At 39.2% G+C, this 17,588-nt stretch overlaps 2 protein-coding genes across 5 annotated transcripts in view; one reads left to right on the top strand and one right to left on the bottom strand.

Annotated features, from left to right (window-relative positions):
* The window catches only part of LOC309794915 (uncharacterized protein), a 385,639-nt gene that overhangs the window by 84,710 nt on the left and 283,341 nt on the right, over nucleotides 1–17,588 (top strand). The gene's annotated exons all lie outside the window — the stretch shown is intronic.
* Nucleotides 6,663–17,588, bottom strand: part of LOC309794914 (uncharacterized protein) — a 105,045-nt gene continuing 94,119 nt past the window's right edge. For 2 of the 4 annotated variants that reach the window (XM_082606843.1, XM_082606842.1), the window contains 3 exons: nucleotides 17,045–17,067; nucleotides 14,848–14,974; nucleotides 6,663–10,994 (listed from right to left, as the gene is read on the bottom strand). In XM_082606843.1, coding sequence (XP_082462969.1) covers nucleotides 8,632–10,994; nucleotides 14,848–14,974; nucleotides 17,045–17,059 — 2,505 coding nt within the window. In that variant the 5' untranslated portion in view covers nucleotides 17,060–17,067 and the 3' untranslated portion in view covers nucleotides 6,663–8,631. Of the gene's footprint in view, nucleotides 10,995–14,847; nucleotides 14,975–17,044; nucleotides 17,135–17,588 lie in introns of all 4 variants that reach the window. The other 2 variants (XM_082606844.1, XM_082606845.1) reach the window with 2 other exon arrangements.

The raw sequence follows: 17,588 nt of genomic DNA, 5'->3' as shown, positions 1-17,588 counted from the left end.
CTCACGTGGGCTACACAGGAATGCTCCCACATAAAAACAGCCATTGAAGACCACATTAGATAAAAAGGAACCCTCAGACTGTTGGTGTGAATGTAAATTGGTGCAGCCACTATGTAGAATAGTACGGAGGTTCCTTAAAAAACTAAAAACAGAGTTACCATCTGACCCAGCAATCCCACTCCTGGGCATATATCCAGACAAAACTATAATTCAAAAAGATACATGCAACTGTATGTTCACAGCAGCACTGTTTACAATAGCCAAGACATGGAAGCAACCTGTTCATCAACAAATGAATGGATAAAGAATATGTGGTACTTATATACAATGGAATATTACCCACAAAAAAATGAAATATTGCCATTTGCAGCAACATGGATGGTACCTAGCGATTATCAGATTAAGTGAAGTCAGACAGCAACAGATAAATATTATGATATCACTTACATGTGGAATCTAAAAAATGATACAAATCAACTTATTTACAAAACAGAAACAGACTTCAGACATACAAAATAAACGTATGGTTACCAAAGAGGAAAGGGGGAGGAAGAATACATTAGGGGTTTGGGATTAGCAGATACAAACTACTATATATAAAACAGAAAAACAACAAGGTCCTACTTTATAGCACAGGGAATTATATTCAATATCTTGTAATAAGTAATGAAAAAGAATCTGAAAATTTATATATATAACTGAATTCATTGCTGATGTACAGAAACTAACACAATATTGTAGATCAACTATACTTCAATTTTAAAAAAGGACCAAGCCATGACTGGAAGCTTTGAATTTTCAACCCTACCCTCCATTTTTTCAGAGGAGAGTAGGGCTAGAAAAGGAGGTAATAATTGATCAGGCCTACTTGAGGAAGCCTCCATAAAATCCCAACACTAGCTGGTTCAGAAAGCTCCACGCTGGGAGGGTGACACACCCCAACTCCACAATGATAGGTCATGCACTTGGGTCCATCCCAGAATTCACCCATGTATCTTTTCATGTGGCTATTCATCTGTATCCTTTATCATATCCTCTAATAAACTGGTAAATGGAAGTGTTTTCCTGAGTTTTGTGAGGTGCTCCAGCCAATTCATTGAACTGAAAAAGAGAGTTGTTGGAAACTGTGATACATAACCAGCTAATAAGAAGCACAGGTGGATAACCTGAACTCGTGACTGGCATATGAAATGTGCTGGAGGGGAAGTCTTGTGGGGTCTCCATGTTATTTCTGTGAAGACAGGGTCAGAACTGAGTTGCATTGCAGGACACCCAGCTGGGGTTGTACGGACTTGCTTGTTGTGGGGAAAATCCCCACACATTGGTGACCAAAATTGTCAAAAGTGCTCTGTGTAAGGGTGGTTGTAGTGTCAGCATAAAGGAGACACAGAGGAAAGAAACACACAGTAGGAAGGTCTGAATTTTCCTTCCACAGGAGGAAGAAAACTGAGGGGTTTTGTTTTGTTTTTCAAGAACAACCCACCTAATGAGAGAATTTTACACAGTCTTCAAAGTGCACATTCTGTAACAGCAAGACAAACCATATTTCTGGCTACCAAACACACCTTCATAAATTGTAAGAATTCAAGTTCTACCAAATGTTTCTATGACCACAATGGAATTAAAATAGAAATCAATAACAGAAAAATCTCCTGGAAATCAAATAGTTGGAAAATAATTATCTACCTGTAATTTTGGGAAAAGGAGGAAATTCGAATGTATTCTGAATTGAGTGAAAATGAAAACTGAATATGTCAACATTTATAATTTGCCATGAGAGCAGAAATTTTTGAAAAAGCACCCATGGAAAATATTTTCAACATCACTATCTAGCAAGTATGAGACTTCATTCAGCATTTCCTGTTTCTGCCTGAAGGCATTTCTGTTCTGAAGGCAGAACACCAGTCTGCCTTCAGGGGGGTCATAGAAAAGGAAGCATCTCTAATATACACTGGTGACGTCCATTAGAAACTTTTAATTGTTCACAGGATTGGCAAATGGGAACCAAGTTTTTCAGAAACATTCTCGGCTCACCAGCTGTACACTGTAGTTGTACTACAGTTGAATTGATGTTGAATATGAAGTTCTAGGAGATGGTATGTCAGAACCACAAACACATCTCAGACACTGGCTGTCAACCTCCCCGACCAACACCGATACACCACACGAAATCCTGGCAGCAGGAAGGGCTCACATGAGTATCTACCTATTTCAGTCTGAGTGGCAGAGTCTGTAAGGGAAAGAGGTTTATGAGTTGGGAAAGCATTCCCACATCAAACAAGGCTTTCTCTAGAGGAGAAACTAATCTCCTGAAACAAAACCCCAGGCATATTTTGGAGATGTTGGAAATTTGGTTCCAGAGCACCCCAATAAAGAAAATGCTGCCATTAAATCGGTCACATGAATTTCGTACATTCACAGTGCTTATGAATTTTATACTTTACTGTAGACTATAAATTGTGCAACGGCAGTACAAAATGTTAAATAAAAGATACATTATTGCTGCAATCTCTTTAAGGAGGCAGCCAAGTGGATGCAGACATACAGATCTCTGTGAAGACCCTGAGGGCGTTCCAGGCCAGCAGCCTTGGATTTTTGTGGGCAAAGAGGTGGAGGATGGTCGTACTCTCTCAGAATACAATATCCAGAGTCAACCCTGCACTTGGTGCTTTGCCTGAGGGGTGCCATCATGGAGCCTTCCCTCAGCAGCTTGCCCAGAAACACAACTGGGACAAGAGGACCTGCCCCACGTGTTATTCTTCCCTGCATCCCCATCCTGTCAACTGCCCCATGAAGAACTGTGGCCACGCCAGCAACCTGTCCCAAGAAAAAGATCAAATAAGACCCGTCCACAGGCTCCTCCTTTGCCAGTGGGGCGGCCTCCTTCCCAAGCAGCAGGCATTTTCTTTCACGACTTAGTATTGTTAAGATTACTGGTCACAGACAACATGACAAATACAATAAGAGAAAGTGTGAAATATTGAGAGAATTATCCAAATGTGACAGAGACACACGAAGTGACCAAATGTTGTTGGAAATATGGTGCCAAAGACTTGCTCCACACAGGATTGCCACAAACCTTCAGTTTAGGAGGGAAAAAAAAAAACAGAAAAAACAGTATCTGTGAAGCTCAATAAAGCGAAGTGCAATAAAAACAATTATGCTTGTAATGACATAATAGGAAGTTACCATGACCACAATTACATATGAAGTTAAGCCATTTAAAAATGGCAGGGCTCCCTGGTGGCGCAGTGGTTGAGAGTCCACCTGCCGATGCAGGGGACGCGGGTTCGTGCCCCGGGCCAGGAAGATCCCACGTGCTGCGGAGCGGCTGGGCCTGTGAGCCATGGCCGCTGAGCCTGCGCGTCCGGAGCCTGTGCTCCGCAACGGGAGAGGCCACAACAGTGAGAGGCCCCCATACCGAAAAAAAAAAAAAAAAAAAGGCAAGAGATGCAAAATTAAATACAGATGTTGAGTAGTTGAAGGATAGAAATAATTAGCCTTGTTAGTGTAGCAACTTGATTAAGAGATTTGTTTTTAAAGCTGGACAACATGGATTCAATTCCTGATTCAGTCACTTGCTGGGATGGAACTGAATGGGTCTAAATCTGTCTTTGCCCTAAAATCCTTCATTTGTGAAATGAAAGTAAACGTCAGTGCTTTTTTCAGACATGAAAATTCAGTAAGTTATTGGGCATAAAGCCTTAATAACAGTGACTCTTACTTGAACTGTGAGAGAAAAGATAATACAAATCAAAATTAAGATCACTTATCCAAGGAAAACATTTTTTTGGTCAGGATCAAATTCTAAGTGGAGGATATCTGGTGTCAGTTGTCATGGTATGAGTAGCACAAATCTTATTTTCTCTGCAGAATTCACTGACGCTGAATGTGAATACCAATCACTGAGAAGTGTCAGAATGGCTTCTAGATATTTGGCAATGGAGATTGTCTCCTTGTGAAAAACTATAGTTGGAATCTTGCGATCTTTGTTATTCATCCTTATAATTTCATTCAGTTAGTAACAGGGAAGAGTCAATCCTGACTCCATGTTGGATCTGTTTCTTTTACTTTAACCTTTGCTTCCTGTTGCTTTTGTTCACTAAAAGGATACTGTCTATACACAACAGCCTACCTCAGGGAACCTTGCCCATCTGCCTGAATGCTAAACCAAAGTGCCTTTCTTCAGGGAAGCATCCTGACCCTGTCCACCTGTGAATGGCTGCAAGAAAGAAGAAATTAACGCATCCCCTCCCCAAGGCTGGCCATTCCAGGAGATATATGCAAGACTTATGGCCTTTTTACTTTAGTTCCCCACCTCCTCTGCCTCTCTTTTCTATAAAAGTAACTGGCCTCCAAACCTCAATAAGATGGGGTTTTTTGAGACACGAGTCTGCCATCTTCTTGGTCTGCCGGCTTTCCGAAAAAGCTGCTGTTCCCTGTCTCAGCACCTTCCTCGTCTCCCGACTTACCAGCCTGTTGTGTGGCTAACAGAGAAAGCTTGGACTCGGTAACAAGTTCACTGTTTGTTCAACTCCACAAACTTGATGTTCAAACACCTGACCATAGCCAACTCCCAAGGTAAAAGATTTCACGTCACCATTTGACCATTCCAGTTCTTCCATTTAACTGAACCCCTAAAAGAACACTCTTCTATCAGGTTTATAGTGCCCCTACTTTGTACATGTCATTGCGTTATGAGCATATTCATGTCACAAGAGTCCCCAAACAACCCACAGATTTATACATCCCTTGGTGTAAAAAGGGAATATGTCTGGAAGGAAAAAATAATGCTAAAGAAAAGGAGTATTTAAAAAATATATGTATTACAGTAGAAAATAAACCATGTAGGGAATTCCTTGGCAGTCCAGTGGTTAGGACTCAGTGCTTCCACTGCCACGGCCTGTGTTCATTCCCTGGCTAGGGAACTAAGATCCCACGAGCCATGCGGTACTGCCAAAAAAACAAAACAAAAACAAACAAAAAAATCAAAAGAAAAGAAACCATGTAACCTATTGCTTAATACAATGATTATAATCAAAATTTTAATAGCCTTTGGATAATTGCTCTTCTGGTAAATTGCTTAGATTATCTAAATAACAGTTCCATGCATTAATTTTTATTAAACGAGGGTAAAAATATCTTAGGCAATTTATTTAAATAGTATTTTACAGACTTTTTCAATAACCCTATTGAACAATGGAACTTATGTCTGCTGCAGGGGGAAAACTGTAATGAATTATTAGCATGAAGAAAAGTATGGTGAACTTTCCTGGTGGTCCAGTGGTTAGGAATCCATCTTCCAATGCAGGGGATGTGAGTTCGATCCCTGGTTGGGGAACGAATATCCCACATGCCGTGGGGCAAATTAGCCTGTGGGCTCTTGAGCCCACATGCAGCAACGAAGAACCCGAACCCACGCTCCGCAACTAAGACCGACGCAGCCAAATAAATAAATATTTTTTAAAAAGGAAAAGAAAACTATGGTGTATCCTAACCAAGAAATCAGGAGTAAACATTTGGTGTTTTATTAAAGAGTCTGACTCCAGTTTTTGATGTTTGATTACTGACACCTTCTAAGTCTCACAACCTCTTCCTATTCTGCTTCTCTGGGAAAGCTGATGAGGAAGCCTGATGGATCCCTCCTGTGATGCAAACTGGTAGTTCAAACCATATGCATATCCTCCAACAAGCCTCAAATAGTGATCACATTAACAAACCAAGCCAGTGACCATTCCCTGTTGTCTCAAATCATTTTTTGAACAACTTAGAAGTCTCCCGTCCCCCTAGAAACCTGAATAATGTAACATACATTCTCATAACACTTCAACATTAATATCAATCTAAATGACTTTTAGTGGGGTCCCACCCTTTTCCACTGAATGGCTACAATTACAATTAGCAACAACAAAAAAATATTTGGGGAGTGAATGTATGAAATTTCAAGTTTATCTATCAAACAAAAAAAATTCCCATTGTACATTGTTCATTTTTAAGAGAAAACTCATGAACATCAGTATTTTCAAATTATTTCACTGAGTGATTCAAGCACAAAAGAGATTTATGATTTTTAAGTTTTCTAATATTTTGCATATGTGTACTATATTCGTATTTTCCCGTCATGTAAATCAAGGTGCATGCCTTAGGTTTACCTTGGACACAATAAAGAATATGAAGCACTACATTCATGTAATGCATACTCATGCATGTGGAGCAGGTTTTAGGGAATGTTCAAAAAAAACAAAACAGTCCCAATGTGGAGTCGCTTGCCCCCAGGACAGCAAACCAAGACTTACTTGCAGTTTCACCCCTCCCAGGAATGTGACCTTAAATCTGGAATTCCCTGAACAACACTACAGATGTAATCTACAGGATAAGACCTTTGCAATCCCTCCCCCAGCAAAAGGTAACCTTGCCAAAAAAACTTTTTTCTTTTGGAAATATCTTTCTTATCCTGCCTGGTTTCTATTTACAAATGATTTCCATTTTGTACAGCTGCTTTGAGCCCCTCTTTATTTATTGATACTAGATGGGATGCACACTGATTCGCAAATCATCCAAGAAAGCCAGTTAGTTCTTTAAATTTACTTGGTTCAATATTTGTTCTTTAATAGAAGGCAGAGTCTGAAATGCACTCCTACGGTATTTTCATTATAGCCGCATAAATATTCTGGAGCAGAGTTTGCAGAGAATAAGTCAGGTACAAATTATGAATATATAATTCCTAAACCGTATGTTGTTTGATTCCACCACGGAAAGAAATTGTTACAGATTCTTTCAACCCTGAGAGTCTAATGGTGCTTCTGTTATAAAGCACTGACGTGGAACAAAACTGTGCTGGTGGAAGAAACATGATTCATCCAGGGTTATGAAAAATGACTGATTTTATTAATTAAAGAACACCTATTTTTATTGATTCAGAATTAAACCAAAGCAAAATGTAATGGCAACAGTCCAATGTGAATCATACACCTGCACAGACTGTTTTTCTCTCATACTAACTGCTCTCTTTCAATTTCCAAGAAGACTAGTTTTTCATTAAACATACATATATTGAACAGCTATTCCCATTCATTGCAAAAAGTTATCAGCTTTTCCTTTGTACTGTTTCTACCACATAATCAGTCCCTAGGAACCTGTCACTCTCCTCCCGTGAAAAGCCCAGTTCCTTAATGTCCCTTCTGCTCTGTTCACGGCCAGTTGGTAGACCATTCTGTGCTGTAACCCGTAATGGCCTATCTACAGAAGGGCCTGAATATAGTAAGCATGATTAGTCATGTCACAGTTTTACACTATTCACTGCCACCCCCCAACTAATGTTAATTCACACGCTACTGAATTTGATAATAAAGGGTCCCACTTTTACCAGGGAACATGGATGTGGATGAACTATAGCTAATGAAGTCAGTCCCCGCATCTTATTGATTCTTTCCCAGAGACCATTTTGAAAGGCCTGTAATTAAGGCATAAAATCAACAGACTTCAAACTTCAGGTTGAAAGGCATTAAGAGCAACACAGCCTTTTCAAGAAAAGACAAATAATTAAATATTTATACACTGAAGATAATGGGCCATTTCCACAAATGTCCTTCTTCCTGTCATACACATCATGTCATACGTTTTACCATACATGACTTGTAATTATTCTGTTGTATGCAATCTCAGATTAATCTCCAAGAACTAAAGACATCTGTTTCTAGTATAGATTCTCTGATACAGTCTGTTGTCAGAAGGGCTCAAAAAATTTCCATATCATTACACCAAATGTGTTGATACTTGAAAATCTTTACAACATTTCTTGCCACACACATTACATTTGTGTGGTTTCCCTCCAGGATAAGTATTTTGATATCTAGTGATGAATGAGCAATAATCTGAAACCTTGCAATACTCACTTTTTAAGGCAGAACGCAAAAGCTTTGACACATTCATTACATCTGTAATGTCCTGTCCAGTATACATTATCTGATGATTGGTGAGATGTGAGCCCTGAGTAAAGGTTTTTCCCATGCATGGCATTTGTGAGGTAGTCTCCAGAATGAATTCTTTAGTGAATGAATTTCTTCTCGAAAGGCCTGGTCATACTAAATACGTTTATCTGATTCTTTCCAGCGTGATTTTTCCAATGAAGCGTAACATGTGGACACCTGCCAAAACCCTCACTTAAAGTCTCTCACCAGTATGGATTACCTGATGGTAAGGTAGGATTGAAAGTAAACTGAAGGATATGCCACACATTATATTTGAAAGATTTCTCTCCAGTATAAATTCTTTAGTGGATATTAAGGTATGAATTCTGACTAAAGACTTTGAGACATTCATTACATTTCTATGGTTTCTGTCTAGCATGGATTATCCAATCGTAAGGCTTTGCCACACTGAAGACATGTGCATGATTTCTACCACTAGGAATCTCCCATGGACTGAAAGTGTCAATTTTGAAGGAAGTCCTTCCCACCTATATTACATTAATATGGTTTCCCCTCTGTATTTATTACCTAATGTGTAGTGAGGGTTGAAATCTGAGTAAAGGCTTTTCAGCACTCAGTATTTTTGAAAGGTTTCTCTACATCATGTATTCTACAATGAGTTGCAAGTAGTGAATTTTGACTAAAGACCTTACCACACTAATTATATTTGTAAGGTTTTTTTTCCAGTATGTATTCTCTGATGCTTTGCAAGGGTTGCATTTTGACTAAATACCTTGCCACACTCATTACATTTGTAAGGTTTCTCTCCAGTATGACTCCTCTGATGAATCCTGAGGTGTGGATTTTGAGTAAAGACCTTGCCACAGACATTACATTTATAAGGTCTCTCTCGAGTATGAGTTCTCTTATGAGCTGCAAGGTGTGAATTACGACGAAAGCCTTTGCCACAAAAATCAAAATCACATTTATATGGTTTTGCTCCTGTATGGATCATCTGATGTCGACTGTGGGCTGACTTATCGTTAAAGGTTTTGCCACACTCATTACATTTGTAAGGTTTCTCTCCAGTATGAATCCTCTGATGTCTTGCAAGATATGAATTTTGACTAAAGACTCTGCCACATACATCACACTTATGTAATTTTTCTTCTGTGTGGATTAACTGATGTCTACTGAGTTTCGATCTGTAATTAAAGGTCTTGCCACACTCATTACATTTGTAAGGTTTCTCTCCAGTATGATTTCTCCGATGAATTGCAAGGTCTGAATTTCGACTATAAACTTTGCCACATATATCACATTTATGTAATTTCTCTCCTGTATGGATGTTCTGATGTCGAGTGAGGGTTGAGCTCTGCTGAAAGGTTTTGCCACACTCATTACATTTGTAACATTTCTCTCCAGTATGAATTACCTGATGCCTTGCAAGGGCTGCTTTCTGACTAAAGACTTTGCCACACTCACTACATTTGTAAGGTTCCTCTCCAGTATGAATTCTCTGATGAACTGCAAGGACTGCTTTTTCACTAAAGACCTTACCACAGTCATTACATTTGTAAGGTTTCTCTCCAGAATGAATTCTATGATGTTTTGCAAGGTATGAACTTTGACTAAAGACTCTATCACACACATCACATTTATATAATTTTCCTCCTTTATGAATTACCTGATGTTTCCTGAGGTTCGAGCTATGATGAAAGATTTTGCCACACACATTACATTTGTAAGGGTCCTCTCCAGTATGAATTGCCTGATGACATGCAAGCGTTGCTTTTTGACTAAAGACCTGGCCACACTCATTACATTTGTAAGGCTTCTCTCCAGTATGAGTTCTCTGATGAACTGCAAGATTTGAATTTCGACTATAAACTTTGCCACATACATCACATTTATGTAATTTCACTCCTTTATGGATTATCTGATGTCGACTGAGGATTGAGCTGTGATAAAAGGTTTTACCACACTCATTACATTTGTAAGGTTTCTCTCCAGTATGAATTCTCCAATGACTTGCAAGGGTTCCTTTTCGACTAAAGAACTTCCCACACTCGTTACATTTGTAAGGTTTCTCTCCAGTATGAATTCTCTGATGAAGTGAAAGGATTGAACTTCGATTAAAGACTCTGCCACATACATCACATTTATATGGTTTTGCTCCTGTATGGATTCTCTGATGTCTTCTACGATTCGAGTTGTGATGAAACACTTTATCACACACATTACATTTGTAAGGTTTCTCTGCAGTATGAATTCTCTGATGAACTGCAAGGAATGATTTTTGACGAAAGACTCTTTCACACATGTCACATTTATATAAATTCTCTTCTGTATGGATTACCTGATGTCCAGTGATGTGTGAGCCATGTTTAAGGGTTTTGCCACACATGTTATATTTGTAAGATTTCTCTCCAGTATGATTTCTCTGATGAACTGCAAGGTCTGAATTTTGACTAAAAACTTTGCCACATACATCACAATTATGTAATTTTTCTTCTGTATGGATGATCTGATGTCGAGTACAGTCTGAGACCTGATGAAAGGTTTTGCCACACTCATTACATTTGTAAGGTTGTTCCCTGTGTGCCCTCTGGTCTTGTGTCAGTACTGAAGGATGCATAAAATCATTCCCATTTGTATCAGAAATGCTTGTTTGGACAACAGGAGAAATTGTCTGAAGTGGTGAAAATGAGGCACTACAGTTGATATTCTTGTCAGCTTGATTAAATTCATCAATTTTTTGTTCACTTTTAAATATATGCAATTCATCCCGAAAGCTTGATGCAAGCCTATTTTCAATAGGCTTAATTCCTACAACACTCCTACCAAGTCCATCTCTCTTATCAGTAGGATTTTCATTATGGGACATAGGAGTTCCTTTGTAATTTCTTACCTCACCTCTCTGCTGAGACTCAAAGTCAGATATATTTTCCTGGACTTCCCTGAGGTAAACATGTTTCATTTTATTCCTGTCATGTCTTCCCAACATCACTGTTTGTAATACTTCTCCTCTACCAGTGTTTACTTGTAGTTGTAATTTCTTGATCACGTGCATAGGAGAGATGTCTAGAAGATAAAAGAACCGTAAGTAGCCTATTCATTTTAATTCATAAATAAATGCTTCATGTCAAATACCTGATATTACACCAAAACCAACACTTATACCAAAGTTATTAACTTTCCAACAAAGATCTTAAAGCTTTTAGGAGCACAAAAGGAGTGACTCTTTACTAAAGAAAAAGTAATTAATTTTAGGGTACTGTACTTTCAAACAACCTATGCCAAAAATACTCACATAGGAATAACTTCTGTTAGTTATCAAGGAAAGTGTGTATTTCCACCATGATGTGTAAGCACACACCAATTAACAGTAAACAGACCGCTGTCTCAGAACTGAGAAGAAAAATACATGACACTATGCATACATTCTGCATACCTATTAGTCACAAATAATTGTTAAATAGCAGACAATATATTTTAACAGTCAGTAATAGAAAACTAGTGGGAATTCCCTGGCGGACCTGTGGTTAGAATGCTGCACTTTCACTACAGAGGGCCCAGGTTCAATCCCTGGTCAGGGAACTAAGATCCCACAAGCTGTGCAGCATGGACAAAATAAAAGACAAAAAGAAAACTAGCATATTAATGAATAATCTAAATGAGTTGCAGATAGAATTGGGAAACAAATATAGCGTAGATAAAATGAAGAATTTGATAAAACAACTTTTTTAAAAAACAAAATATTTTTCTCAGTACCTCCTATAAAACTATGTACCCATGAAAAAGCATAAAACATCTAAAAGCCAATCATCCGTAAATCAAAATTAAATATTTATGAATAAAATATTCTCCATTTATATTTACAACCAATTAATGGAGCAATTCCCAACCTATGAAGTGCCCTTAAACATCCAGTTCATTGGCTCCAAAATATACATAATAAAGAGTGAGCAACTGGTAAATTTATTAACTACAGTCAGAAACAACGTTGTTGAGACAAATCGCAAAAATAAATAAATAAATAAGCATACAATATAAAATGCAAAGGGATGTCAATAAACATGACAGACTATTAATATATCTTGATATACAAAAGTACCTTTTGAGTCTTTACTAAAAACATGCACTATTCTAAGGCATCTAACAGTAATAATTTCCTTTAAATGGCTTGAAGAAACTTAGCACAATTTTTCAAATTAGGACAGTAGACTCACAGTTTTATGTACATAATCCCAACTGACACAGAAAGTAGTGAGAGAAACAGGATTTGAACCTGGACCTACAGACTAAGACAACATAACTTAAGCATGACTACCCAGACAAGCAGTATAAATCACATAATATTACAGCAAATTCCAAGAGTTTAAAAAGAAAACTTCAAGGGAGATGCAAGAAGACGTGAGCTGTGTAACTAAAAATGTTGTTCAAGCATCCCTCCTGGAAATGGTTTCTGGTTCATCATTGGAGGTGTCACTCCACCTCATAAGCTCTCTCATTAAGATGCTTCAAAATTAGGTGCAGACGCAGAATGAACAATGGTGCACACACAGGTGATGAAAAATACGGCATCAACAACAATTTACTCAACAATGTCACAAATATGGGGATGTGAACTTGGACACTTTTCTTAGGAGAAATTCCTATACCATTTAACTGAGGCTGAAAGGGGATGGTCATTAGCATATATGAAACACTGTCACAGTGCCCTTGAGACATGCCTTTGTGTCATTCCACAAAACCAGAAAAAAGAATGTGGAAAGACTAATTGGCCAGGCTCTGATGGTAACCTGGAACATGCTGAACTCTCCACTAAACAGCTTGAAGTGGTGATTCTGTATGTAGCAGGAAAATGTTACAAGATATGAGGAAAAGTATTCTCTGATTTTCCGTTACCCAGTAAACCCACTCCATAGAGAGTCCACCAGAAGTTGTCCATTAACTAAGGGTGGATTATCACAGCAAACAAACTAGAAAAATTTCAGAGCCTAGGGCTATGCATTTCAAAAACAGAGTTATAGAGGCACAATCATACAAACTTAGAGGAGTACAAAATCAGGAAGAGTATACATTTCCCAACTAGGTAGAGCAGTACAAGAGTGGAAAAAATGCAAGATATGTGTGTCAGATTCTATAGGACCTTCAGATGGAACCATGAGCTTTACCCACAGATGCCAAAGTAAACCCCTGAATATTCACATATTCACCTCATGAAAGACTGGGGATTAAAAAAAGGATCTCTCTGTCCATTATCTTTACAGTTTTCCTAAGTAAAAGTTACATAAGATCCATTCAAACTGGCTGTTACACACATCCTGCAGTTTGTGGCAAAAGCAGAACGTAAGAAATGGCTGAGGGATCTAAATAAGCAGACAGGGGTTGAGACAGCTCCATGTAGGTTCTGAGGTGCCAGATGGAATAAGAGAACAGCCAGTGCCTCCCATCTTCTGATTACATATCCTAAAAACATCAAATGTGGATGGAACTGGGAAATGTTCAGGTATTGAGTCTGGAGGCATCAGCTCTTATCTATATGGACTGAGAACTGAGCTTCCAATAAAATCATGCCCTGAAGGAGAGATGAGGGGGCAAGAAAGCCCAATAAAACAGCTCGCTTTGGACAACTGGTACTCAATTGAGCAGGAGGCTTTGGGATCACTGGGCAGCAGGGACTCACTGCCAGCCTGCCAGACTCATGGCCTGGTCTCGATTCTCCTGGTGGGCATTTCTCTGCTCAGGGCCGCTGCCAGCCTGGGACTGGCAACCTTTTCTGCTGAATATCCCTAGGCAAGATATGAGTGCCAGGGAGGGGATGGATTCCTCCCTCCACAAAGCGCCTCCTAGCCCATGCTGGGCATGTTCCAGGAATGGGAACTGGCTTTCAACTTTCACCACAGGCCACCCTTAGCCAGCAGGAGCACACTGAGGAAATTTTACCATCATATTCAATGCATGAGAAAGTTGACTGTTTTTCCCCCTGCTGCCAACACAACAGACAGACATCAATAAATGACACTAATAAAATGTGGTACTATTTAAAAGAGAAACGAAAAACAGCCCGCCTCACGCTCCTCAAAGTCAAGCAACAACCAGTTCACAGGAGCCAGATATGGAGTGTTCTAGATCATGATAAAGGCTTTGCTTTTGTCTCTGTAGGAGCTGCAGCACCACTGCAGGGTGAAAGAATACATTTTACATGTGGAAAGAGTGATAAGTTATGGAGCAGAAAAACTTCCTCTGGGAGTTCATAATAATAAACAAACACTGGTATTCTCATAGAACTCTCCGACAAGAGTGTTCAGAGTTTCTCAAACACTATTAATAATGAGGCTTCCCCTCAGCCCTTCTGAGATCTGACCTATATTCAAACTTTGATACATCCCCAAAGGCATTCACCTCACTCTCTACAGCCTAGGGCTCTTTCTTTTGCTACAAAGTGGGTAAAATATGCAGATGAGAAACAGAAATTCCTCCAGTTAAGAACAAAGAAACATGATTTGCTGTGGATTTTCCAGAAACTTAGTTCCTTGTTCACCAGAGGATTGAGGACATTACCAATGGGTCTAGAAAAATATTTCAAAAATTCACCCACTGCTTGCCTCCTTCTGAATACACAGGGAACAGTATAACATGCAGAAACATAGTTCTTTTCCTAGAACTCCATAATCAAAAGCCCATGGGTAGAAAATAGGAAAGTGGGTATATCAAAAGCTTGCCATAACGACATGAGCTCTGGAACAACCCCGATGGATCATGAAGTGAGCAGATCATCGGAGGAAAAGGTATATATCATGAAGCGTTTCACGTCTGAGTCAACAGGGATTTCATATCAGTCAAGGAAAACCAGCTCAAATGAGGCACACAAAGGAAATGCAAAGATACCAAGGGAAGATCCCTACTTCTAGAGGGAAGTTATCCTCACCCAGGAAGAGCAGGTTCCTGTAGGTCTCCAACATCACGTCCCTGTACAAGGCTCGCTGAACGGGTTCCAGGCATTCCCACTCCTCCTGAGAGAATTCTATGTCAATATCCTTGAATGTCAACTGTTCCTGAAATGAAAATACATTTCACCAAGGGGCCCTGAGGAGAGTTCTTATTTGCACACAAAATGACAAGAAGAGAGGGGTAAGGATGAATTCAGTTGAAGTACGTTTTCTGACAAATCCATGTAAAGGTATTTGGAGAAAATTATCAGTCTCTAATTTTAATTTCTTATGCTTTTTCATGAGATTATGATATCCTCCAATTAATGTGGATTTTTCATTTTTGGGGAAAATATATGAAATACATACAAATAAAATTCAATAATGGATTGTCTATGCAGAAGTATTACATATTATGTTTTACATACTGAGTGATATTCAATATCTAGATGAGCTATAAAATGAGTGATGTCTTAAGTCCACAGTGGCTTTAAAAAAAGTCAAAATCTTAAATTATGATGATGACGACAACAGCAATGACTAATGGTGGTTGAATACTTCCTATATGCAAAAAACTACTCTAAAGGCTTTATAGATGTGAGCTTATTATCAACCTAACAACTCTTTAGAGTAAGATCTGTTCCCATCTTACAGAGGAGAAAACTGTCAGAGACAGTCTGAGAAACTCAACTGAGGTTAAGAAGCTAAGAAATGACAGAGCAAGCACATGAACTAAGGTGGCTGGGCTCTGGAATTGAAGCTAAAGCAGCAGAAAATTTAGTAACAGAAAGAACAGTAAAAGTACAGACAGAGAATTCCTGGAGAAACCTTGAAAGGTCACTACAGATGTGGGCACACAAAAATGTACATAAAATGTTAGTAATATTATTACTATTTAAACCATTAAGGGAATTCCTTGGCAGTCCAGCGGTTAGGACTCCTCACTTTAATTACCGAGCACCCAAGTTCAATCCCTAGTAATGGAACTAATACCCTGCAAGTCGAGCAGTGCGGCCAAAAAACATTTAAAAATTGAAAGAAAAAACAAAATACATTAACAGGAGAGTGTAGAAAAAATTCAAGGCCATGGAACATATTTAAGATATCATTTCAACTGAAAAAGATATTTTACGTAGTAATAAAATCATGATGATTTTATTTATGTATGTATCTGTATTTATGTATGTATGTATTTATGTATGTATTTTATGTATCTGCAGAAACACAGATACATAAAACAATGGAGCAGATTAGAATACCAGAAATACTCCTTGGTATATATGAAAAATGTATTGACATGGATGCCAAGACTGTACAACAGGGAAAGCAGAGTCTCAATAACAAATGGTGCTAAGAAACTAGATATCTACTAACAAAAGAATGAAGCTGGAACACTGCCTGCATCAAAGGTAGAAACTGTGTGTCAAAGGATGCAAGCCAAAGAGTGAAAAGACAATTTCTGAGGAATGGAGGTGTGAAAATGATTTAAAGAATTTCCAACTGTCAGAGATTTAGGCTGATTTCATAGTTTAAATTCGGTGATGGACTAAAACACATTCTACCACTGATGTCTGTCTGTGAACTGACCATTTCCATTCCCTATTATTAAGATTTTGAAGTCAGCTACATTTAGTTTCAATTGCCTTAGAAAAAGCCAGAACAAATTTCTCTTAATTAGTCTGATATCCAGATTTTACCAGGTATTGTGCATATTAAGACCTGACTTCTACTTATAACATCTTTATTGGAGTATAACTGCTTTACAATGGTGTGTTAGTTTCTTCTTTATAACAAAGTGAATCAGCTAAACATATACATATATCCCCATATCTCCTCCCTCTTGTGTCTCCCTCTCACCCTCCTACATGCAGCTTCTTTATCCTGGTTTATAGAGAGGGGACACTGCATCCACATGGGACCCCGAAACAATTCCTGCTGCCCAACAGCTCTGACACCACGTCTCCAATCCTGCCCAGGACTACGCCCAGTGGCAACCATGGGCTCTCATCATCCAGATCACTCTGTCATAGGGAAATGAAATCTAAGTGGAGCTGACAGGGACTGAGGGAAGGCTCTTAATGACTGTGAAAGTACAAGTGTCAACCAGGATGCTTCAGAGTCAGACAAGATTAGCGAGTCCAAAGAAGGGCATTTCAGAAAGAACAGACTGAGAATCAAATGAAAATATGACTTTACCTGAGAAAGAGCCATTCCTGACTCTCCTTCTCTCCACTCCCTCCTCTTCCGGGCTTCTTCCTCAGGCAACGTGAGTCTTCAGAGGACAATCTTGAAAGATGAAAACATGCTTAGAATCAACACACCCCCTTCCTGAGTCACCACCACACACACAGGGAAGCCCTCAGCATGTGGGACAGACAGTCCTCTGCTGCCCACTGTCCCAGGAGGGGCTCAGGACAGTAACTCCCACACAGAGACCAACAAGGGAGTTTCCCCACACTTTCCTTCAGATCACGCTCCCCTCCTGGCGAGGCCCTCACATACCCAGCAGCAGCGGGCACCTCAGCTGGACCCGATGATCCCCTGCAGGTCACAGACCAGCCCTGATCCATCCCCACACAGAGCAGAGCCCTCAGCCTCAGCCCAGATCTCAGCCCTCGGGAATGGGGGGACCCAGAGTCACGATGCTCAGTGATGGATCCAGACTGGAATCACCTCGGACACTTTAAATACTATTGAGGTTGGACCTCATACTAACTATATGAAGGGAAATCTCTGGTCA

This window comes from Mesoplodon mirus (genome assembly GCF_964341445.2).
Source record: "Mesoplodon mirus genome assembly, chromosome: 19".
NCBI classification, from domain to species: domain Eukaryota; kingdom Metazoa; phylum Chordata; class Mammalia; order Artiodactyla; family Ziphiidae; genus Mesoplodon; species Mesoplodon mirus.
This window is presented reverse-complemented; position numbering and strand designations above follow the sequence as displayed.